This window comes from Phoxinus phoxinus, assembly GCF_949152265.1.
Source record: "Phoxinus phoxinus genome assembly, chromosome: 5".
In the NCBI taxonomy this organism is placed as follows: Eukaryota; Metazoa; Chordata; class Actinopteri; order Cypriniformes; family Leuciscidae; genus Phoxinus; species Phoxinus phoxinus.
In genome coordinates, this window is record NC_136880.1 from 23,154,393 (window position 1) to 23,178,951 (window position 24,559).

The 24,559-nt window shown below is 37.3% G+C and overlaps 2 protein-coding genes across 2 annotated transcripts in view; one reads left to right on the forward strand and one right to left on the reverse strand.

Moving 5' to 3' along the window:
- The first annotated feature begins 255 nt into the window (after positions 1 to 255).
- On the forward strand, positions 256 to 22,948 carry niban1b (niban apoptosis regulator 1b). The gene is made up of 14 exons (XM_079614024.1): positions 256 to 447; positions 10,644 to 10,774; positions 10,906 to 11,034; positions 11,124 to 11,238; positions 11,636 to 11,800; positions 14,851 to 14,966; positions 16,870 to 16,974; positions 17,287 to 17,449; positions 18,890 to 19,077; positions 19,315 to 19,461; positions 19,568 to 19,678; positions 19,789 to 19,896; positions 21,151 to 21,262; positions 21,361 to 22,948. Exons 1-14 carry the CDS (start codon positions 393 to 395, stop codon positions 22,302 to 22,304), a joined length of 2,589 nt encoding a protein of 862 aa, XP_079470150.1. The 5' UTR covers positions 256 to 392; the 3' UTR covers positions 22,305 to 22,948.
- The window catches only part of kifap3b (kinesin-associated protein 3b), a 32,766-nt gene continuing 31,154 nt past the window's right edge, over positions 22,948 to 24,559 (reverse strand). Inside the window, exon 20 of the mRNA XM_079614025.1 lies at positions 22,948 to 24,259. Within this exon, the coding sequence (XP_079470151.1) occupies positions 24,175 to 24,259 (85 nt within the window). The 3' untranslated portion in view covers positions 22,948 to 24,174. The remainder of the gene's footprint in view (positions 24,260 to 24,559) is intronic.

The following is a 24,559-nucleotide window of genomic DNA, read 5'->3' on the forward strand; positions in this document are numbered from 1 at the left end:
AATTAAACAGTTTTTATGCCATATCTTGCCAAACAGTTAATCCATTGATCTGTTGAAGTTTTTCCAAAATTAGCCTACTTTTCTGGGATAAAATACAAAGAGGTTTTGGAGATACATTGTATGTGTAAATACATCAATAAACGAACAAAACAGTCTAACGTTAAAAAAAAAAATTTCTATGAAAATGAGCAAAATATTGTTCGGATGTTGACAGAGCAGAGAGGATAAGCGGGCGGCGCTGTAGTTTGAGGAAGTTTGAGATGCTTGAGTCACAGTTTATTTGCGCTCGTCAATATCTTACTGTCAAAACAGCCACTGCGCTTTAGAAACTAATCGGACTAACGGGAAAAAGCCTCCGCTCGGGACCGGGACAAGCCAAGCCACACTGCACAATGGGAGCATCCTCATCCAGTCTGTTGGACGAGAGTAAAATAAGCTACATACGAGGTAAACGGATTTTCATTTAGTAGCCTACTCAAAAAACTAAAACAAAAAGTCTATAGGCCTATCCTACGTAACGGTTGTAGCTCTCTTATGTGCAACGTTAAGATTAAGAATTCAGAATTGAATGGGACTTTCTCTCTCGTGTAGGCTACACTTTATTTATCCGTGTTGCATTGTGCTTTAAAGTTAAAGTCAGCGTCTTACCACTAAACCATTATATCATTATGTTAGTTATTGAAGGCAATTGGAATCCAAGAATAACATCCACTTTACTTTAACACATCAGACATGCATTTGACAGCCAGCCTAGTGCAGGAAATGTCATCAGTTTCATGCAGTGCACACCCAAACCTATACCACACGCCCACCACACCTTTAACCCCACCTATGATCAGATATCCCACAGCTCAATGTCATGCAATAGCCCAGTTTAATCATCCGTCACTTATAGTTCAGGTTGCTGTGAATTTACATAAATACAGAGTTATGAACTGTGAGAAAGAGTGCTGTTGTTCTGGATATCAGCAGACACATAATATAAAGTGTCACCACAACTTAATGTATGTAACATGGAGACTGTAACGTAATTCCTTTTACCCAAAGATCCTTTTACCCAGATTCAAATATGCCCACAGCTCTTTTGCAGCACTCTCCGAATCAGCCTTTGTGAATGCACTATGTGATTTCACAGGAATGTCACACATTCTGAGCGCATATACGGCAGAGAATGGGTTTCCTTCCCCTGATGGGGAGCACAGCTGTTTCTGCATAATGGGGATTGTTTTGCTCTTATTTCATCTGGCCAGCAGTGAGCAGGAAGTATTTGACCAGAGTGGAAACTCATTCCAACATTCACTTCTCTTTATTGTTCAGTCTTTTCAAACGGAATATTTACCCCCGTTTGTTTGCTGACTTAAAGTAATGTGGATGCTGAATAAAAAGGTTGTGTTGCCTCAATTCTGCATAAGTAAAGGACTTGAATGTGAACTTCAGTTTATAAGAAAAGCGTAATTGAATAAACTGCTCATTATAGAAATTATAATGTCCCCAGTTGCAATGATAAGGACACCTAATACAGCTGGACAGATACATTGTAGTATAATCAAATAAGAATGACACACTATTTAATTGCAGGCATAGTGACATCAAATTTGTATGGTTCAGCTGGTAAACTATTAGCAGAATAGAGTCTAGGCTATAAACTGAAACAGAAAGGGCTTCAGTCTTCAGTGAATACCGCACTTGTGCTCCAAAAACTCAAGTTATTTGCCACGTCCCCTTTTTTGGGCTTTGGCATGTATTTACTGCAGTGCTGTCCAATGTATACACACGCAGGTTAAATGAGGACTTCAGGGTTTGTGCTGTCGTTAGAACGCTGCATGTTTGATTACATTTGTTTTCTGTCCAATAACAGTTCATTACTTGCCATTAAACAATACTTCATGTGGACGAAAGCATAAAGAATAGGCATAAAACAGTATAGGGGTGTGGGCTGACGTAACAGATGTTGAAAATCAAACAGCACCAGCATATAAAAGCTGCACAGAATGTGTCCTTAATTATGATGCGCTATTCACCACTCCTAAATGATGTCATGGGTTTTTGGCACTAACTTGGATTGCTTTAGCTGAGAGGGGCCTGAAGTGCTCTGGACTCTCCTTCATATGCTGTAAAATGACCCATATGCTGCTGCTTAGCACAACAGCGAAAGCCAAAAATGTATGATCATGTTTTGTTTAGCTAACACTTTACAACAAGGTCCCATTTAGTCAAGTTAATGCATTAACTAACATTAACAATGGCCAATGCATTAGTTACACTATTTATTTATCTTTGTTAAAAATAAAACTCTTCATTGTTAGTTCATGTTAAGGTCCATTAAATAATATTAACAGATACAACTTTTGATTTTAATAATGTATTAGTAAATATACTGAAATTAATATGAACTACAATGAATCAATCCTTAAGTTCCAATCCAATCAATCCACTGTTAGTTCATGTTAACTGCTAACTAACCTTTATTGCAGAACTCTCACTGTTTCTTAGCATTTATACAGTAATAATTAATGCTTTCTAAAAACACATTTGAAATGCCATAAGAACCAGTTTGGGTTCCCAGAGACCCTTTCAGTGAACAGTTCTGAAAATAACAATTTTGTAGTGTGATTTTAATAATCTTTGTCCACTATAAAGAACCTTTTGTGGAATGGAAAGATTCCATGGATTTTAAAGGTTCTTTATGGAATCCAATAGATGCCAATATAGAATCTTTATTTTTTAGAGTTGTAGAATGACATTCTAATAACCTTTAGAATGACATCACATAATAGTAAATTTATTAGTCACATAAAAAGATTAAGCACAGTACTGCTATTTTAAAAATTGAGCGTTTTAGATGAATAGATGAAGTAATGCTGATGATGACATGCAGTTGGAATCCAGTTTTTCTGTTACTGTTTAGTCTTCACATCAATTCAGACCTTATATTTTGATTGATAATTAATCCACATATATCACGCTTTATACTGACGGCACTAAGTGTATCTTGTGTTGTGATGGTCTCAGCACAGTTTTAGCACCATATTCTGTGCCCACTGAGGTATGATGGCACCTTGCTGAGGGGTCTTTTTCATGGGCTAATTCCTCTGAGAGGAATCAGATGACAGTAATCCTCTGTTCTTCAGATATTCCTTGTCCTCTTTGCTTTTAAATGCTAGCAACTCTGGCATTAAAAGATAATTGTGCAAATCTATGGTCTGGATCCACTTTCCTGATGCAGTGCTTGAATGAAGCATGTCGTTCTGTCCTGTGCCACTTACTCCGAACCCTTCATTTAAAGTTTTCAGTGGGGCTCTAGGGGAATGGTCATGGTTCACACTGTCCTGTCCTCACCATGTGGGAGGAAGATGTGTAGGGATTTCCATGACAGAAACATTCCCTTTTCACCTGTTCCATATGGTGAGGTTTAACATTTTTCAGCATTTCTCAGTCGATTACAAATTGTGGCCAAACACCTTGAAGACAGACATGCAGATTGCCTTACCGCTTTAACACATTCAAATACTGCAGGATGTTCCTTTCAAGTTAAGTGTAGAAACTGACAAGATTTGTTTAATTTAAAGAAAGTAAATAGGGTCCACCAATGAACACTTTTTTACCAGTTTTTTTTTAACGTTTTTTTTTTTTAACCTTTTTGTACTGCTTTCGTGTGAAAACTTGCCACAATGGTTATTTTCAAAGTGTTATTATGTGGTTACAATGAGTGTTACAGTAGTTCTGTTTTTTCAATACATTGCTATGCTGTTGCTTGGGGGCTTCGGGTGATCACTAGGTGGTTGCTAGGGATTTCCATGTAGTTTTAGGGTGTTCAGGGTGTTAGGCATTTCTAGGGTGTTCCATCTATCCATCCCAATCATTCTCCAAACCGAGGGTGGCGGGGCTGCTGAATCATATGGTTTTGAGTTTTTTAAAGGTATTCAAGGTATTATAGGGCCTTGCTATATGCTAAGGTTTTGTAGGTGATTGCTATGGTTTTTCTGGGTGGTTATTGGTCCAAGTCAAAAGAGCCTGCCCAAGTCTTTATGGCATTCTGGCTCAGGTCCCTCCTTCAATGTAAATCTAAAAGATTTTTTTTCCTCTTTATAATCTGCCACACAGGTGACAAAAAATGTATGTAATCGCTTAGAAACATAATAGCACACCTCTGCTCAACAACACAAATGTTTTGAGGTATCATTCATATATGCAGAAACAATCTTGGACAAGATGTTGAGGTTTTGAAAAAAGCGTGTCTCTGGGTGTGTTTCTGCTGTTGGGAGGAGTATCAGTCAGTGAATCAGTTTGATTGTAATGGGAGGAATGAGAGCTTCATTCCGGGACGACGTCCCAAACCTCCAGAGGAGAACAGCTCAAAGCCTCTGACCCACACCCTCACAGATTCATGATTCTAGTCACACACTGACAAAACTGATATACAGTATGTGTCACTCTATCATGTCATATTCTGAACTGACAGTAATGTTAAAGGTTATATATCTCAACCTCAACACCTTATTGTTTTGGCTAATGTGAGTTAACAGAACACCACCTCTGCTATACAGTTGAGTCCAAATGTAACAATTATTTGATCAGCATAACAATTTGAGTAAAAAGTTGAGTTGAAATTTTTAAAAATGTCTCTCATTTGCTTTAAGATAGCAGACCTCGGCTCGAGCTGCATGAACTCACAAAGTTTGTGTCACTGACACTGATGATAATGTTCTTCAGCGTGATTTGAGATGATCCAAAGAGCATCTTGCATATTTATCTTCCTTTATTTCCATTTTTAAATCAGATTTTGTATCTCAGGTTTTCACTGTGGCCTCAGACTTGTATGTCAGCTTGCCACATTACAGTTCGGATTCAAAACTATTAAGGACTGAAACAACCTCCTCATAAGCCCACACTGACAGAATAATGTAGCTCCTCCAAGAACTTCTCACTTTTGCTGAACCACACGCTATTTTTTTAGTTTGGACTGGAAGGACAGTGAAGAGAGAAAGAGAAAAAGAGCGCTACAATCTCTGATATAGCCATGGAGCTGTCTCCCTCGTTGGGCGTTTCATGCTTCAGATCTCTTCTGCAGGCCAAGAGGTGATGGGAAAAGCAGACTCTCAGCTGGTCATCCAAACCACTGGACGTAAAACTCTGCTCTGATACTTACACAGAGTTAGACAAGTGGTGTACCCAGTGAAACATTGTAAAGTGCAGTAAAACAAGACAATAAAATGTAATTAGTTGGCTCTCTAAAATTGTTTTGCAAGCAATTTGAGCTGCACACAGTTTTAAAAATGAAGGTTTCAAAAGGGTTTTTTCACAGCCATGCCATTGGGTTCCCCAAAGAACCATTCAGTGGTCAGTTCTTTTTTTTTTACATTTTAATAATTCAAATAACCTTTTTGCCATGTTGTGCAATGGAAAGGTTCAATGGATGTTAAATGTTCTTCAGGGAACCATCAATGGCAATAAAGAATCTTTATTTTTAAGAGTTGTAGAAATATTTCCAACACCTTTAATTTTAAGCAATTTCAGGTAGGCTACTTATTTAAAACTATATTTTTAACTTAGAAACTGGTCCTGAAAAATTTTGCACTGAGAAAGCAGCAGTTCAAAGCAAACGCTCAGTTAGCTTATAAATTCTGCATCTTTCTGTCATTTTTATGTTTTGGTTGTTCTGCTACATAAATGTTATGTATTGGCAACATTTCAGGCTGCCGGCTATGAAATGCAGGGCATTTTGAAATATGTCCATAAAGAAAACCTTTTTTCCAGTCCCACCGTGACATCTGTAGATAGAGAATGGAAATCGCTATTCTTTCCTTTTTCAGTTTCAGATAGTTTAAATCATTGGCCTCATCTGAGGTGTAACCTTTCTACTGAACCTTTCGCTTGATTTCACAGCTGCCTCGGAAGTTAGCTGCACTTGTGTTTGCAGGAAATGACTTCACTTCTTAACAAATACGACAGACTCTTACACATTTCGACTTCGTCTGTAAAGAATTGTGCAAGCAAAAGCAGTGTCAATGCAATGAGGTTTTCTCATTACGCTTTAGGTCGCATGATTGTGTCGATATGTTGTTTCAGATCAAAGTTTTGGTTGTCCAAAATATATTTGACATAAGGGTGGGTTACACTTGCCTTTCTTTCTTCCTGCTCTTTCCTGCATCAAAGGAACACACACATATGTAGGGCGAAGGATAAGGGACATATAAAACAACAAAACTGAAGTCCCAGACACCATCCTCTGTCAGGATATCATGATCGGGAAGAAACTGGAGACCTATTTAAAACCCTGTTTGTGAGTGGGGAGATGAAGGGAAGTTTAAGACCAAAGTTATAGTACAGATGTGCACAGTCATTCTGCTGTCTGCAAAACAGTTGAGAAAACACTTATGTTTTATGAATTACCCAGGGAGACCCACAGATCTGCTTAACTCATCATTGGACACAATACATTTCAAATTCTGTTTAACACTAACCATCGGCCCCCTTATCTGTTGTTTGTCTGTTTTGACATTAAGACATATATAGTTCGGGGTCACTGAGTTTTTTTTTTTTTTTAAAGAAATTAATCATTTTATTCAGCAAGGACATTAAATTAGTCATAACAGTTATAAGACATTTATAATGTTACAAAATATTTATATTTCAAATAAATGCCATTCTGTTTAGCTTTCTATTCATCAAATAATCATCAAAATCCTTATCCTAATGTTATTTCCACAAAAATATTAAGCAGCACAACTTTTCAGCATTAATAATAATAAGAAATGTTTCTTGAGCAGCAAATCAGCTTATTATTGTACTGATTTCTGAAGGATCATGTGACACTGAAGACTGATGCTGAAAATTCAGCTGTACTATCACAAAAATAAATTACATTTTAAAATAAATTAAAATAGAAAACAGTTCTTTTAATTTGTATTAATATTTTGCAATATTACTGTTTTTACTGTATTGTTGATCAAATAAATGCAGCCTTGGCGAGACTTTGAAAAATATTTAAAGATATTACCGACCCCAACCCCTTTGAGCAGTAGTGTATATCCTGCTGTTAGATTAGATTTAATTGCACCAATTACCAAGAAAGGCCACATGCCAAATAGAGATTCCATCATCACAAGCGGTTTGAAATCTAACAGTCAGATGAAAGGCACTGAGGACAAACATAAACATGTGTGTATTCAAAAAGCTGCAGAGGCTGATGTTTTCTGTAAGGACTTCCTGGGATATGTAGTAGATCTGTCCTCATTGGATGCACTTTTGCTCTCTTGTTCCTCTTCATGTAAGATTCAGTGAATTTGGTACAATATCAATGCCTAAGTGCACTGTTGCAGCACTATTAATACTGACTGTACAAAGGGACATGTTAGAGAGGTGTCGTGATGTGTGTTGTTTTATAGCTTCCATGTCTTTTAGAAAGAAGAATTAGCTGAGTTGTCCAGGAGTTACAACGGTCATGCTCTTAGCACAAGTGTGTTTGTGTGTCACAGGAAACCACTATCTCATCTCCCTGCCCTCGTCGTGCAGCTATCTGCTCTCTAACTCACTTTATTCAATTCAGCTAGTTAAGTCCAAGTTTATTTGTATACCTTTAGAAACAACTTTACCCCAAAGTCCCTGAATTCAAATACTATACTATAATAACAAGGAAAACTCCCTTAAGAGGGCGGACATTTTTTCTTCAAAAAAGAAATCTGTTTAAAGCTAACTTTATATCAGGTACTTTTTAAACATTCATTCCAAAATAATAACTATAAAGAACACAGTAACATAATTCAAATGGGCTATATTTTATTTGTTTACTGATGTTCAGCTGTTCTTTTCGATAATTTATTTTCAGATCATCAGTCATCGGAGCTCGTTATGTTTGTACTTAGTTTATACTAATGGGTGGTGAGATTCAAAAGTAGGAATTAATTATAGTTTTTGTATAATTTTATATCCAGCGTCACTCCAAGAAAGACAGAATATTCTTGTTGTCCTGTGTGTGTATCTTTGTTGCTAATGAAACTGACACGAAGGTTGAGGATCCACACGCAGTATTTATTAAAAGGGGAATTAAAAATCTTAATCTACACTAACAGGCAAAAGGTAAATCACAAGCAAACCGTAATAACTGAGTCCAGGACAGGGGCAGAACAGAGAAATCCAGGAGACATGAAACCAGAGAGAAGGCTCAGAAATGCAGTACGGACACATACAAGACTTAGCAATGAATGACCGAATTGACCAGGCTTATATAGGGTGAACAAACAAAGTAAATGAGACACAGCTGAAAGTAATGAGTTCTGATGAGTCCATGTATTATGGGGAATGAAGTCCGTAAGAGAATGACAATAGTCTGTGATGGAGTGTGACTCTCAATTGCGTTCCAGCTGGTGATCGTGACATTCTTCATATTATGACTGAATTCATAGAATATCTAACCCAAAATGAAGAATCTAAATAAGTCTTGATTGATTGTTTATTTTGGAGAATCTGTTCTGCACAACAACATTTTGAGGAATATTGAATATTTTCTGTCTGTTAAGCTCTAAAACAAAGCACAATATTCCTTAATGACTAATGTGCTATTCAATATTCCGAAGTCATGTGAGAGATTAATGTGTGGAACAGATCATCTTAAATCAGTTCAGATCATTGAGTCAGTCAGTTGAAATCGAGAACTGGATTTATGAACTGGATTTATGAATTGCATTTTCATGTGGTCATAATGAAGTTGATATATCAGGCTCACAGTGAATCTTTTCTAATAAATATATTAGACCTCTGATTAACACTGATTGTGCAGACAAGGCAGCACACTGTATACTGTGGTGAAAATCGAGTTTTTAATGTGGTGTTTTTAATATAGGCTATTTAAGACAAACCATGTGCAAATTCATCAGTCTACACCATTGGTGAGTATTTTCTCCTATCATACCTATCATGCTCTGTGGTCATTTTAACATAGTGAGCAAAATCACAGACAGGAAAAATCATGATAAATTACGATGTTATGAGGATTTTTCCATTGACTTTATATGATCTTCAAAGCGATGCTGATTTTCAGAAGGCAGCTGTCTGACTCTGAGATGGCGAATGGGAACATAGTTTGTAACATTAGCAACACATTATTAGTTTGATAACGTAGTCAAGCAAAAGGCTAAATATGTTCACGTCATGTGCCTGACGTTGTAGAAACCGATACAAAAGACGCATTACCATTCTGACGCATCGACTTGTAGACGAGCCTGTAGCTCTTCCTTTTCTTCTTCTGAATCAGTTTCTGGTTCAAACATATATGGCTTTTTTAAACCATAAGTGGACCACAAGTCAGTAGTATTCTGTCATTTTTAAAATTGTATCAGACACTGTTTTGTAAAGCTCTGTTAATGGTTAATATAGCGTGTCTAATGAGCACCGTAAATTACATATTATTCAGCCATTGCCAGTCTGAGCAGAACTCCATCTAGATAATCACAATTCTGTACTATTTAGTCCTTGGCAGAAAATAATATTTCCAAGTAAAATCAAAGGATATTTTCCTTTAAAATCTTGGAAATTGGGATCCAAGCCCAAGAGCTGTTGCAAATAACGTTTTGAATTTAAGTTGCACAGTGGAATAATGCTGAAACGGACTCTGTGCCATGTCATTTTGGCTGTGCAGTGAAGTGGTAAAGATGGCTCAGTCTTCTGGAATTAGTCACTGTCTGTCAACTCCCTCAGAGTCAAGAACAATAAGATGAATATGCTAATTAGACCCGCCTCCACTCACTCACAGCAGCTCAGAGAACCACTCGGCCAACTCTACTCAAGTAAACGCTGCACAATGTATCGCTGTTTACAACGTCGGACACATAACCATAATTAATATGATTAGCCTTTATCAAACCTTACCAACTGTTATCAAACAGCTAATAATGTGTTGCTAATGTTACATGAACCATGTTCCCGTTCGCCATCTCAGTTTGCCTTCTAAAAATCAGTATCTTTAGAAATGCTTTGAACAACTCAAAACTCCAGTGGAGAAAGGCATATAGTTCACCCTAACATCGTAATATTATACATCATATACATAATTCACTCGCTATATTGCTAAATGTACATGATTTTTCATGTCAACATAAAAATATACCAGGATAACCTAGCTTCTCTTGAGACTCCCCTGCTTCAGAGAATAGTTAATGATATGCTAAAGCCCGCCCCCCTCATGACGGGATTGGTTACAAGGTGGTTTGTGACGTAAGAAACTCCGCAATGACTTATGAATTTGCACATGGTTTGTCTTAAAGCATATTAAAAACACCACATAGACATATAAACAACATTAAAATTGATTTTCACCACAGGGACTCTTTAAGAAATAGGCATGAAAGTGTATTTTCTTTAATATTGTATTATCGGCATGTACATATTTGAAGTACGCTACAAGTGCACATTCAATACTATTCCCCCTTTCTCCCACAACACTACCCTCACTCTGGATGGTGATCAACTATAATACCAATTTAGCACCCCTTGCATAACAACATAAAATGTATCAACATTTCACAGTGCAAATAACAGCCAGAAATACATCCAACGCCAACAATACGTCTCCTGTTTCTTTCTCTCTCTTTTTTTTAAAAATGTTTTTACTCAAGGGTGATCTGATCTTTTTAATATGTGTGTAGGCCGGACAGAGGCTGAGCTGAAGAACTTCAGTCCTCATTACAGAAGGCAAAGCTGTGTTGCCTTCTTTTGCCATCTGAAGGATGAGGTGGAGCAGCACAGAGCAGGACAGGCCCAGCTCCTCAAACAGAAGGTGAGAGCAGAACTATCTTATCATGACAACATCAAATTTATGATGTGATTTTTTAATCACTTATGTCAGTGTTATCTGATTCAGGATGTTGCAGTCTTACTGTCACTGATTCTAATACGTTTCACTTCCAGGAGCCTCCGCAGGCTTCAGAAGTCCTGTACAAGGACAGCATGCTTTACTTTGATGACAACAGAAAGTGGAGAGAGAGATTTGTCGTGGTCCGTGCTGACTATAGTCTAGAGCTGCATGATAGCCAGGAGGTCTGTACATGTTATCTTTCATCATCTCCATGTAAAAGCTGCTTGGTTTGATTGAGCATGCTCATGATTCTGTTATATTGTGCATCCAGTCGTATACAAAGGGAACCCCTGCACGCCACAAACTCCTGCCAACAGGAGGCGCTGTATTGACCTCAGAGGAAAAATACACTGCTGTCGTAGACAAGGCCTTTCCCGACCTTAATGGTGAGTGTTTCTCTAGTTAACATCCTGATCTGTCTCTATTCCTGTTGGAATGAGTGTTCGGCGGCGTCAGAAATGGCATACTCTCTTGAGTAGGTACTTATTTTGAAAGTTTGTTCTGTATAGTGAATGAATGTGTGTAGTATAAATGACATGCTAAAATCGCCATGTTGTCATTATCATGTGACCTACGTCAGTTGCGTCACTTCACTGGCATTCACAAATCCTCTCCAGTGGCCTCATGGGATAGTAAAGTGTCCATTGTATGCACACTTCAGAATCTCGTCGGAAGTATTAGGTCATCCGGGTACTTTTTGCCTACTCTTTTATGTATACTGTGAATTTGGACATACTTATTTTGTATACTACTATAGGGAAGTATGCGATTTGTGTTGTTCAGGTTCTAAGGAAGAGCCCTCCGTTCCTGTGGTGGCGGTTCCCGGTCCTCTTCCTGTGTACCTGAGACTGCCTTACAGACGGGACTCGTACTTCTGTTTCCAGCAGGAGGAGAAGCGGGCCCGCTTTGTCTCGATCCTGAACGACTGCGTTCGTCATCAGAACCAAGGTAACAGATCTCAGAGGGCACTTTTGTTTTGCGTTGTTTGTGTTTGCAGTGTGTTTGATCAGATTCATGACTTATACCCACCGGGAAATATTTAATTCCAACAGAATTTCTATTTACTCATCATGAAAGTACTTCTTGAATTTGTTCTGACTACGGGTAGTTCTCTGTACACCCACCCAAACTCAACCCTAAACACATTACAGTAGTGAGGCTGATACCTCAGAGGATACCTCAAGCTGCTCTGGTATCTCATCAGTTTACTACTGTTTTTCTCTGGTGGTCATGGTGATACACTAATAATATTCAGAATTGCAAAGTTCTCTTCCTGCGCACTTGTCGCTTAGCGGTTACACAGCCTCTGCAGAGCACGAAGCTGTGTGCAATCATTTTCTACTTCGTCACACAACTGAAAAAGCCTCTTCACACCTAATGCTTTACATACTAGGTGAGAGGAAAGTCAACATCTACACAGAGTAAAAATAAACAGTTGTTAACACTATTTTAACATTAAACATAACCTTTTCTTGTGGTGGTTGTCTGCTATTGTTAGCTGAAAGTCAGATTAGATAAGACTTTGAAATAAGCCTCATGAATTGAGGTATCATTCATGTGTGTGGCATAAATGCTGTAGGACGAGATATGCACCAAAGGTTCTTAGAGTTAAGGGTCAAATCCCAGAAATTGATTATAGAAAATAATAATAATATCAGTGATGATGCATTTAGTTAGCAAGCAGCACAAATGACTGTATATATTATTAGTGTTGTTGGGGAATCTACATCAAATCTGTAACTTGCCAAGCTAGCTACTCATAATGTAAAGTAGTTCATTCCCACCACCCTTACAAAAAGAAGCACACCTTCTATTTTATAAACTAAACTTAAGCAGTTCAATCATATTTTCCAAGCATACTTTATGTAGTAAGTATATTAAAATTAATGTATTAGTAATATATTTGTACGTGTGGTTTATAAAAGTATACTTAAGTGTTCTTTAAGTGTAACAGTGGTAAACATCGAATACACAGCTAGTTAAGAAACTGTATTGCAACTACATATAATGTGAACTGTCATATAAGTGAACTTATATGGTATAGTGTTAGTTTACTAGCTATATACTTCTAGCCCACATTTTAGTTTATGAAAGTACACTTTGAAGTATACTCTTACTTTTCTTAAGTATACCTTGAACAGAAGTTTAAGTGTAAGTAAAGGCCTCATATACAAGCCAAGTATACAAAAGTATATCTCTAATAGTAATAGCACACTTAAACCTCTTTTTGCATTCTTTTGAAGTTTGTTCCAATCAAAATTTGGGACAGCTTCTGGACACAGTGGAAGCAGAAATGAAAACATGAAAAAAATGGTTTGATTTTAATAAACTGTCATTAAATATAAATAAAACTAAATTTATTTTATTTAGTAATAAACAAATAAATACAAACGTCCAGATTAGAATTGAGAAGTTTGAACTAGAAATGGTAAATGAAATAAAAATTTTAGGGGTCATCATTGACCACAAGATCAGTTGGAAATCCCACATATATAAAGTCAAAATTTTCTAAAACTCTGGCTATTCTGTCTAAAACAAAACACATTCTTGATTCAAAGGCCCTAAACATACTGTACCAGTCTCTAATAGTGCCATACATGACTTATTGCGTAGAGATCTGGGGAAATACATACAAAACAATAATAAAACCAATTGTTATTCTGCAAAAACGTGCAATACGAATTATAAATAAAACAGATTATTATCAGCCAACAAACAAGTTATTTATGAATTCCAACCTATTAAAATTGAATGACTTAGTGGAATTTAAAATAGCCAAAATAATGTTTAAAATAATAAATAATACATTTCCAGACTGTCCAGAACCTGTTTCAGATGAAATCTACTTCTTATGATCTCAGAGGAACACTTATGTTCAGTAAACCACAAATCAGAAATCAGAACCCATGTCAAACAGATGTCTGTCTGTTCAAGGGGTTAAACTGTGGAATAGTCTCGATGATGAACTAAAAACATGTAAATCCATTAGTAGTTTTAAGAAATTATATATATATAAAAAAAAGATTACATTATACAAAGCAGAATGAATTTAGCTTCTTTTTCTTTTAGTCATTGAACGCAAGATGATTTTGGGATATGTTGTGTGCTAAATAAATGATATATAAAAGGTACCGGCACAATAAGCATAAGCTTCAGCCGACACCTTTTCGGTCGATCAAATTATTTTATTTTTTCAATTTTTTCCCCATTGTAATTTAAATTTTGTTTCTGTTTGCTTGTAAATTGTTTTTCTTTCTTTTTTTTGTTTTTCCTTTTGAAGTTGACCGAAATAAACTTTAACTAACTAACTAAGTTAGTTTAGACAACAAGAATTTAAGAGGACAATATCTTTTAAAATGTTACTAACAATTTATATAATTGAAAACTATTTGTTTATTTATTAAGCAATAAAGGTTTTGATTGAATCCTGATCATGGTTACGATTATGTTAACGGTTAATGTTTTCCTTCTCTAAATACAGCTAAAAAAAATGAATGAATGAAACTGAATGGAAAACGTAAGGAAGAGCAGCATTCAAATTTGTTTTAAGACTGCACAGGGATTTCTGCCCTGAAGCTCAAATCAGTGAGTCGTTTCTTTTTAAACCGGTTCATTTACATTAACAATCCAAATGAGCCGACTCACTAAACCGAATCGTCTTCCCAATGCTTCTTATGTGTTTAAGGTTAGTGTGTTAATAATATTACCTCATCTAAGTGCACAATACAGTGTCATTAAAAGTAGCAATAACGGTTTGTCACGCTGCTTCGAAAAATGTAACTATTTTACATTTTACGTTTATTTAACAGTACATGTCATTTGTGATGGGTTTCTCAGCTTTCTATTTTCATCATAGTCTTTCATCACACTTGCTGATTCCAAGCCTGTGTCTTGGTCATAAACCAGAAAAGAGAAGTTTCCGAGTAGCGCTCACATGATCCTGTATTACACAATTAATTCATCTGACAGAACTATTCTCCTCTCTCTATTATCTGCAGATTATCTGAAGAGTATGGCATGTGAAGTGCAGGGTTTCCTGAAGGCCATTCACTTCTACAGGCAGGAGAAGGGCCACTATGAATCATGGGATATGCTGATGGGCCATGACTGTGAGGTGGGCATTCTGGTCTATATTACTCACAAGCAGAGTCATGCTTCTTTTGAATGAATCAGATGAGTCATGCTTCTTTTTTTGAAGTAGCAACCAAAGAGATGAACACATAGTCTGACTGTGGATGTCATAGTGTGGTCAACAGACTGGTGGAGTCAGAGGCTGTGGACAGAGCGGCTGGTCAGGGATTTAGGAGTGTGTCATGCTGTTAACATCCCATTCGTGAATCAGTGGGCTGTCATTTCATGCTTGACTGAAACATTTGTGTTCGCTCGCAAAGCTTTTGCATTCCCTAGAAAATGTTGTGTTTGCTCTCAGAACTTTTGTGTTCCCTCAAAAAACGTTGTGTGCAAAATGCAAACTCTCTCAGGGTCAGGGGAATGTAAATGTTTTGCAAGCCAATCCAATAGCATTAAATATGTTTTCCCTTTTTTTTTTACAAGTAATCTCCTGTTGTTATGAAATCTTGAGATCACAACGGGGTATTTTACAGGATGTCCTGTAGCCACTCAAGGAAACACCTCTGCTTTCCTCTAACTATTGTTGGGTCCCATTTGGAACCCTAATTTGGTGGACAAGGTGTTGTTGTGTAAGGGCACTGAAAGCAGACATGAAAATAGACTATTTTAACAATCCGTCACTATCACAAAACAAATCCTGAAAAGGTGATCAGGACCAACACAATGTACTTATTGTTCATCTACATAAATAAAGAAATGACATAATGCTAACCAAATTATTATATTATATTGTATTACACTACCTTAACTTATATCGTTTAGAAGTTATAGTTCAGTAAGATTTTAATAGGCTACTTATATTCAGCCAGGACACAAAGACATTTATAGGGCCCTATCATATACCCGGTGCAATGCAGCGCCAGGCGCGACGCGAGTGTTTTTTGCTATTTTCAGCCCGACGCAGTTATCATTTTCACTTATTACACACACAGGGACGCGCAGCAGCACACAAACATGCCAAATATTAAAAATAAAAGGATTACAATGTAAAAGATTATTATTATTATTATTAATTATTATTATTGTACATAAAAATATGGTGGAATCCGGCTTGTCCCGTAGATGGTCTGCTTGCTCGCTTTACTCTCGCGCACGAGCAGATTCTTTGCTCTCTGGAGACACATTCAGTTTTTCCTCTTGCTAATTCCTTCATGTAAATAGTGAATCCGCCAAGGCGTGAGCGTTACTCATTAATAGAATAGAAACAACCCTTTTAGACCATGCGCCGGGCGAACCGCCCCTTTTTTCCTGTCGTTAAACTAGCAAAAGTGGATTCGGACACGCCCTAAGTGCACTTGCGCCCTGCGCTTCTCACCATGCACTTAAGATTGTTAAAATAGGGCCCATAATGTTACAAAAAGAATTATATTTCAAATCAATTCTGTTCTTTTGAACTTTCGTATCATCAAAAATGCATCACGGTTTCCACAAAAATATTAATCAGCACAACTGTTTTCAACATTGGTAATAATAAGAAATATGTTTCTTGAGCATGAAAGGCAGCATTTTTTTTAGAATGATTTTCCTGTATTTTTTATCAAATAAATGCAGTCCTGATCATTAGTGATTATATTATATATCAAAATCCAGTTTTCTGTGGCTACAGTCAAAATCAAAAAGTGATGTAATTATTGTAAATACATATTTAGTGACACATACAGTATTGATAGAGCATTTTATTTGCCTGATCAATACAACTCAGTATCCACGTCGGACTGCCACGTCTGTGTGGCGATTCAGTCTGATTCATTGCTGTGATTCAACACTTTTACTGTTCCTCCATGTGTTGGTGCCTTAGGAATATTTTGCGTCTGTGACTCAGTCCGGTCTCATTACAGCTCTCATCCTGCCATGGGCTTCTGTAGTGACTCTCTCTCCGCCTGCAGGTGCTGGCTAACCTGGTGATGGAGGAGCTGCTGCCCTCACTGCAGACGGAGCTGCTGCCCAAGCTGAAAGGCAAGAAGCCAGAGAGGAAGAGGCTGTGGTTTGCGGTCAGTGAGATCAGCCTGCTCCTCACGGCTATTCTTATAACGTCTTTGACACGCTATGTGGTGAATGTCACAGTCAGGCAACATTTTGGCAACATTTAAATCCATTGTTTTTCCACACCATCCAAAACAATTAAAGTTTTATACCATGAAACATAATTATTTTTCAGACTGTATCAGTTGGATGAGGTCACTGCTCTATAAAAGGACGTTTGCCATTAGTCAACATGTAGACAAAGGCAGCTCTGTGTTCATGATGAAGTTGGGATTATGGTGGCCACATTTAGGATGTTTTTTATTTTATTTTCCTCTTAGACAGTGGAAACGACCTATGAGCTTGTGCATGAACAACTGCGAGAAGGATTGGAGAGTTTGAAAAATGAGTGCAGAGATGCCACCAAACTGCAGGAGGCGATCATCCGCTCAGACATGGACCAGATCATCAACTCGCAAACATTCCTGGAAACTAAATTGCAAGGTATGGACAGGCAGTCTATACTGCCTATTAGCCCTACATACAGTGTTCTGTACTTCTATTTTGTGTACACTACCAATCAAAATGTTGAGGTCAGTAAGGTATTTTAAAAAAAGTATACTTTTATTCAGCAAGGAGGCATTATATTGATCAGAAGTGACAGTAAAGACATTTATAATGTTACAAAAAAAGTATATTTCAAATAAATGCTGTTCTTTTGAATTTATCAAATAATCCTGAAAAAAATGCATCACGTTTCCACAAAAATATTAAGCAGCGCAACTGTTTTTAACATTTATAATAATCAGTAATGTTTCCTGTGCAGCAAATCAGCATATAATAATGATTTCTGAAGGATCATGTGACACTGAAGACTGGAGGAATGATGCTGAAAATACAACTTCGCCATCACAGGAATAAATGACCATTTAAAATATAATACAATTCCATTATTACAGTGTTTCTGTGATTATTTTACTGTTTTTGGTTAAATAAATGCTGTCATGGTGAGCATAACAGACTTCTTTCAAAAACATAAAAAAAACTTAGCAACCCAAAACTTTTGAATGGTATACATAGAATAATGTAGCATTTTTCAAAAATATTTTCCTTCGTATCATATCACTCACACAAATATTATTTTAACCCATTGTATTTCAAATTAGAGCACACCATAGGTGGAATAATATAGTTTCTTTAATTTTTAGAAAAGTTAGTGAATAATTTTCTCCTTTTTTGCTATCATAAATAATATGTTTAAAGCTAAATAATTCTGTGAAATTAGTAACATTTTTGCTAAAATACTGTGTATCAGCTAATGACTGTAATTCTCATTACATGCTTTAAAGATTCAGTCTTTTTTATTTAGTCAAAACAAAACAATTACAATTTCATAGTTTTGCAAGTGCCCCAGACCACATAACCATAATAAAATCACTCCGCCCAAGTAGCAGTGCTTCGCCGTCTGAGAATATAGTTCCCAGTATGCTACCCACAACAATGCACCGTTCCATAATGTCTACGCCCGAGCTCTATACGGTTAGAAGATGGCCGTGTCTCATTTGTACACGCTGTGACTATACAAATCACAACATGTAAATAGGAAAATGTTGGCATTATTTTGTCACTTATTGGGAGCAGTGTGCCAGCTGGAGCCGTTTACCTCCAGTCTTTGTGCTAAGCTAGGCTAGCGGTGGGTGCGTCAGACAGAGTTACGGCATGCACAGAGATGAAAAGGGATACGGTGAAATTAAAGAAATCTAACTCTGGGGGAATAAGCTAAAGTTCCAAAAAGTCGGCGTGTTCCTTTAAGAATATCAGGTTACACATACTAAATATGACCATATATCTGAACATTTTCATTCATGTAAATGTAGTCAGCGAGGCATACCAAATCTTAACGTTGTACAGCACCCTTTTGACTTCCTTTCTGTTTGTGTTCAGTTTTAGTATCAGAGCCAGCCATGAAATACAGTTCAGAGAGCGTGGCCCCATACCTGACCTCTATCCTGGAGGAGCTGATGGGTCCGGTCAGCGCAGGCTTCCAGGCCGTGAGGCTGCTGTTGGAGGACGAGCTCACCCGAGTCTGCAAGGATTTCCCTCAGGGGGGAGTCACAGAGGAACTTCAGAGCGTAAGACACTGCACAACATTTAGAAATATGTGGAAATATGGCAAGTTCTGAAAATGAATATTTATCTGCTGATTTCAAACTTTTCCTGGCCAAGGCTATTGCACAACACTTGAAGCAAATCGGGTCAGTTTTTCCACTAAGAGGAAAGTGAAGTGTTAGACAGCAAGGCTGACGTGATTAGATCACGCTGGAATAATGGTCATCTGAAGTTCTCATGAGTCATGCCTGTCCTTGAAGGCTCTGCAGCAGGCGGGTCGAGACCGGGTCGAGGACTGTTACCAGCACGTGAACGTCCTGAAAGAACAGCTCCAGGAACTCCGAAACCGCTTCAAGTTCTCCAACTCGACTCGAGTAGTCCACTGCACCCAGAATCAAATGCAGCAGGTGTGTTTCCTTGCTCTTGGCTCGGTGTTGTTAGACTTAGTGGGGCTTCATGGAGAGCATAGTCAAAGTAATATAAATGAACTATTTTGTTCCACTCTTTTTTTAGTTGATGGAGAATGCAGTGTACACTTTTGAGCTCCTGCTTCAGGCTGCCTTAAAGGATAAACCTGACAAACAGGCCTCAGTCATGGAGAAAGCCAAGCTACGCGTCCTCAAGGTAGGCTTTGCCCACATTTACAAAGTGTACATGTGCAAGGCAGCAGTACAACTTCTTAGTAGAATAACTCTAATAAACGTGACAATCATTATGGAAACTTTTGCTTTTAGCAATTTGACTATGACAGCAGCACAGTAAGGAAGAAGATATTCCAGGACGCCCTGCTTGACATCACCCTGCCAGCCATCAGGAGAAACCTGGCCCCCGGCTGCAAAACTGTACGCACTTTTCAGCTCTTAACCAGTTTGAAAAGAAAAAAATGGTTACACAAACTTTATTTAGAGGTGGAAAAAATCCAATACTTGGCCTAAACTGTATAACGATAAAGAAGCAGTAAAGGCCCATTCATACCAAGAATGATAAATTGTTCTGTTTATTCTGCAGTTATGTCATCTGTCGCTTTCAATGCTTGAGCTCTTCAAAATCTGCTGGATTCTGATTGGCTGTCATTGTTTTTATCGTTCATCAGCTGGAAAAATGTATGATTCTGACGATATTGTTTCTCTGGGCCGTTATTGTTAGTTGTGATGCGGACTCTGCTATTCTTTTTTTTAGAACTACTTATTAGAGCTGCACGATTCTGGATACGTGTAGAATCACGATTTCTTTGTTTCAAATGGAGATCAGGATTCTTCCACGATTCTGACAACTAAACAAAATAACACATCATTTACTAGAGGTTCAGACAAAATTAAGTGTTCCAGTCTATTTAAAAATGTTTAATCAATTTGAACGAATTAAAAAGAAAATTGGTTTAAATGAATGATTCAATGACTCACTAATAAATACTTCACTTGTTTCATTACTAGATGAATCAGCGTGTTTGAATGAATCTCTTGAATGAATGATTGACAAATAAAAATGTTAACAGTCACTTTCGCCACCTATTGGTGTAACAATGTAATGGATATAACCATTATTTGAAGCGCCAAGTTACGAAATTCGACAAAACACCTGTAATTTGTCAAAAGTTAATAGACACAGGTGAATCATTTGTCATTGTCAAGATCGCGTCTGCGTTATAATCGAGATCATGATCTTTTAATGATTAATCGTGCCGTTCTACTACTTGTATATCTTTTTTGTTATCATTAACAGTTATCATGCTTGGTGAGAATGGGCCTTAAAACTGGGAATCAAACTACACTGGGTGTGCTGAATGTATTTGATTCACTAAAACGTACTGACTCTCATTAGTCATTTGTTTGGGAATCTTTCTTCACTGGTTGCACTGTGTTTTTGATTCTCTGAAAAGAACCAACTAATTAGAGTGATTCATTTGGGAATCGGACTACACTGGCTGACCCGGTGTGTGTTTGATTCACAAAAAATAAAAGGTTCATTAGAGTAATTTATTTGGGGAATTTATTCAGGATCGACTGCAACTGTGATTTAGTTTGATATCAGGCTACCTCTCAAATACAGCTGGTTTTGTTTGAATTGTTGACTGAATTTTTTTCTCGTTTCGGCAGGAGCTTCAGAAATTTGAACAATTCATCTTTGCAGATTACACAAACTTTGTTCAAGTGGAGAATATCTACGAGAACATACTACTCAACCTTTTGAATAATGAAGTTAACAAAGGTAAACTGTTTTAGTTGCTTGTTTTGGGTGTCTAGAGACATATTAGTGACATATTAGAAAACTCACATCTACATATTGGTCATATGTTTGCTGTATAGTGGTGAAGGAGGCGGCCAGTCTGAAGAAGAACAACCTGTTTGCGGACAGTACTGACCTGCAGTGTGTTAGTCAAAGCAGCCTGGCTGACAGCCGCACGCCGCCCCTCTCTGCCCCTTCCAGTCCACCCCAAGTGCTGGCAGTGCAGAAGATCTCCTCCCCATCCGAAGGAACCGTCAGTGAAGACACCCACCAGACACATGAGACTTCAGTCATTCCTACAGTGAAGATTACAGTGTCTTCTCCAGAATCTGCGGAAACTACATCACCGTTAAATGTTGCTGAAAGCCAGCCAGATGTTCCACCAACATTACCTAATAATTCATCTCCCATTCTAGAGGTCGCAGAGACTGATGTTTCCTCAACCAAACCCGAAACCATCGTATGCGCAGAGGATTCATCTTCTCCGCAACCAGAGACGCGTTCCGAAGTGAAGGAGGATGACGTTACATCTGTTAGTTCAGACCAAGCACCTGTTCCTCTCGCGGATGCCTGTGAAACCCTGACTGTGGAGGCCGACGAGGAGAGTAAAGATGCAAGTGCTCCACAGTCTGAAATCAAAGAGGAATGTGTCCATACTGTCCAACCTGATGCTAGACTGACGATCAATGCAGAAGTTCTCCCAGATGGATGTGTTGACGGCACCGATGCCAATGAGCACAGTGTGGATAACAAGGTGTGTGAGGCAGCGCCATCTAGTGATGAGAATAGTAATGGCACGCAAGACAGTCCTGCAGTGGATGCTTCTCCTGCTCTCGACTCTGTGCCTGATGGTCCGGAAGGGGGCGCTGTTGCTTTAACATCAGAGCTGGATAACCATAGCGGCATTGCGGACACAGATTCACCAGAGGACACTGCTGACAGTGTGTACGCTATCAGAGATCTCATCATGGAGGTCATCGAGGTAGAGGACATAATAAGACCTTGTGATGAAAACCAGCATTAAAAATGTTTGAATGAAAAGTTATCCAACTATCCAGTTATCCAACTATCCAAGTTATAAAACTATTTAGCTCTGCTAACAAAACCAACTACAGTGTTTCCATATATTTTTTTTATTTCCACATTTATATATATATAAATATATATAAATGACTTGCATCATTTACTATTTTTTTTATTATTAACCTAATTATTAACATTTAAAGTGACTTTTTGTAAAATACTTTGACACATAGTCATACACGTGCCTATGTAAACAGAATTCAGTCTTTTTTTAACACTTTATCTTGTATCATGTTAACAAAAAACGGTGGGTGTTTGTACCTGCACAGTTTTATATAATGTTGGAACATTTATTATTATAATTTTTTTTTTTAAACAATGTGAGGCTATTAAAATTAAATGACAAAAAAATGGAAACTCTACATTTTTAGATGGTACACAAATGGTTTTAGTGGACTAATTTATTCGTGTGCTGTGCTGGCTTGTACAAACATCTCATTCTTTATATTAAATAACAGGGGATCATGCCGATCACTAGACAATAATGTTGTACCATGCTGTAGTAGACTTTCTGAAAACGAGACACAGTACCTTTGTACATATGATTATCACAGAGAGTCTGTTAAATAAATTTCCACAAAACAGCCGGTTTATCAGTGCATTGTTTTATTTTCTTCTGTTTGCAGTTAAGGACAATTCACATTAATTTGTCAAACTCACAGGATCATTATAGCAGCAAAGGCCAAGATGTTAGGAGGCACGTTTTGTGTCTGGAAATACAGAGCGGTCCTGAATTCATTGTGATAAATTAAAACTAAAGTACGGTACTCTAAAATAACACTTAAAAATGAACAGACATGCTACATCTCATTCAGAAACATATAATAATCAAGTAAAACAATTAGCATACATAAAATTGTAACAGAGGCAGAATTTAGCACCTCACTTATGGTGTTATAAGATTCAAATGATTTTCACAGCAATGAATCCTGGACATGGTTAGGCAGTTAATTCATAAATATTGAATAATGTCTACTTGTATATGCAATCTGACAGACACGGCGTATAGTTTTGTTATACATGACAAGTAGTGCAAGATATTTTATATAAAGTGAGTAATGCTACATCTTTATGAAGCTGTAAATGCAGTTTATGGTCATCGGATTAATGAGAACTGGCTATATAATAATCCATAGTACTGGCCGAAAGTTCATTATCATAACATGTCAGGATAAAATATTCAGTTAATAACATTTTAGCTGATTATTATTTAGTTAATATGAAGATGAGAACATTTTATTGAACATTCCAGTTCAGTGAATATACTTAAAGTGCACTCTCTAAAAACAAAAAAACTAAATGTATAAATAAGTAAAGACTATTCTGAAGCTAAATGTACGTGTCATTAGTGAGTCAGTTGTTTCATTGGTGGTATGTGGAGCATGCGGCACATTATACTTCACCTGTAAGTGTCTCTTTAAAGAGGAGACGCACTGAACTACAGCGCTTTATAATATCTTTCAAAAACAATATTAATACATTGTATAAGATAATGCAAAGCATTATTACATAATGTAATAATGCTTAACATATTTGTGTACATTCAAAAAGTAACAAAAAAAAATCAGTTTATAACTAAACATATAAATATAAAATATATAACATATAATGTACGTGAACTTCTGATTTGCTTAATGAATCATTTAAAGTTATTATAAAGCATCACCAAGCATTTTACTGGGTCTCGCTATTAAATCTGCCTTTAAATCCAAGGGTGGGCTTACATTTTGTGGAAGAGACTGGTTGGTTCTCAGCGTTCGAGTTTTCAAGGAGATCAAAATGGTCTTGTAGTGAACCGTCACGCAGCGGCTCTATCTGCTGGATCCGTACCCGTGGAAGAACGGCTCATCAGGACGAAAGCCGTAGGCAGTGGCAGGACGTCCTTCAGCTCCATTACTGGGAAAGAGATTTAAATCAAGTGAGCGTAAACTCTGAAGATCACGTTACCGTTAAACTGTTGCCTCTAAGAGGCACTAGATGGCCTTCTTCCATACATATTATCATCAGGAGAGACGCTATCAGGTGCGTGTAGATCAATTTGTTAGATTAATGTAGATTCTGTATTTGTGTCAGTGCTGTGCCGATACTACACATTAATTCATTAAGCTTGAAGTAAATTATATACAGAACTATAACTAAAATATACAATTTTATATATTTTACACGCACACAGACACACACAATTTCTATGAAAAT

What these genes read in the sequence shown, in the direction of transcription:
- niban1b (XM_079614024.1), top strand. Translation starts at nt 393, where the DNA reads ATGGGAGCATCCTCATCCAGTCTGTTGGACGAGAGTAAAATAAGCTAC. An exon ending in TGGCCCCCGGCTGCAAAACT is followed by an intron (nt 19,897 to 21,150) that starts GTACGCACTTTT and finishes TCGTTTCGGCAG; the next exon opens with GAGCTTCAGAAATTTGAACA. An exon ending in GAATAATGAAGTTAACAAAG is followed by an intron (nt 21,263 to 21,360) that starts GTAAACTGTTTT and finishes TTTGCTGTATAG; the next exon opens with TGGTGAAGGAGGCGGCCAGT.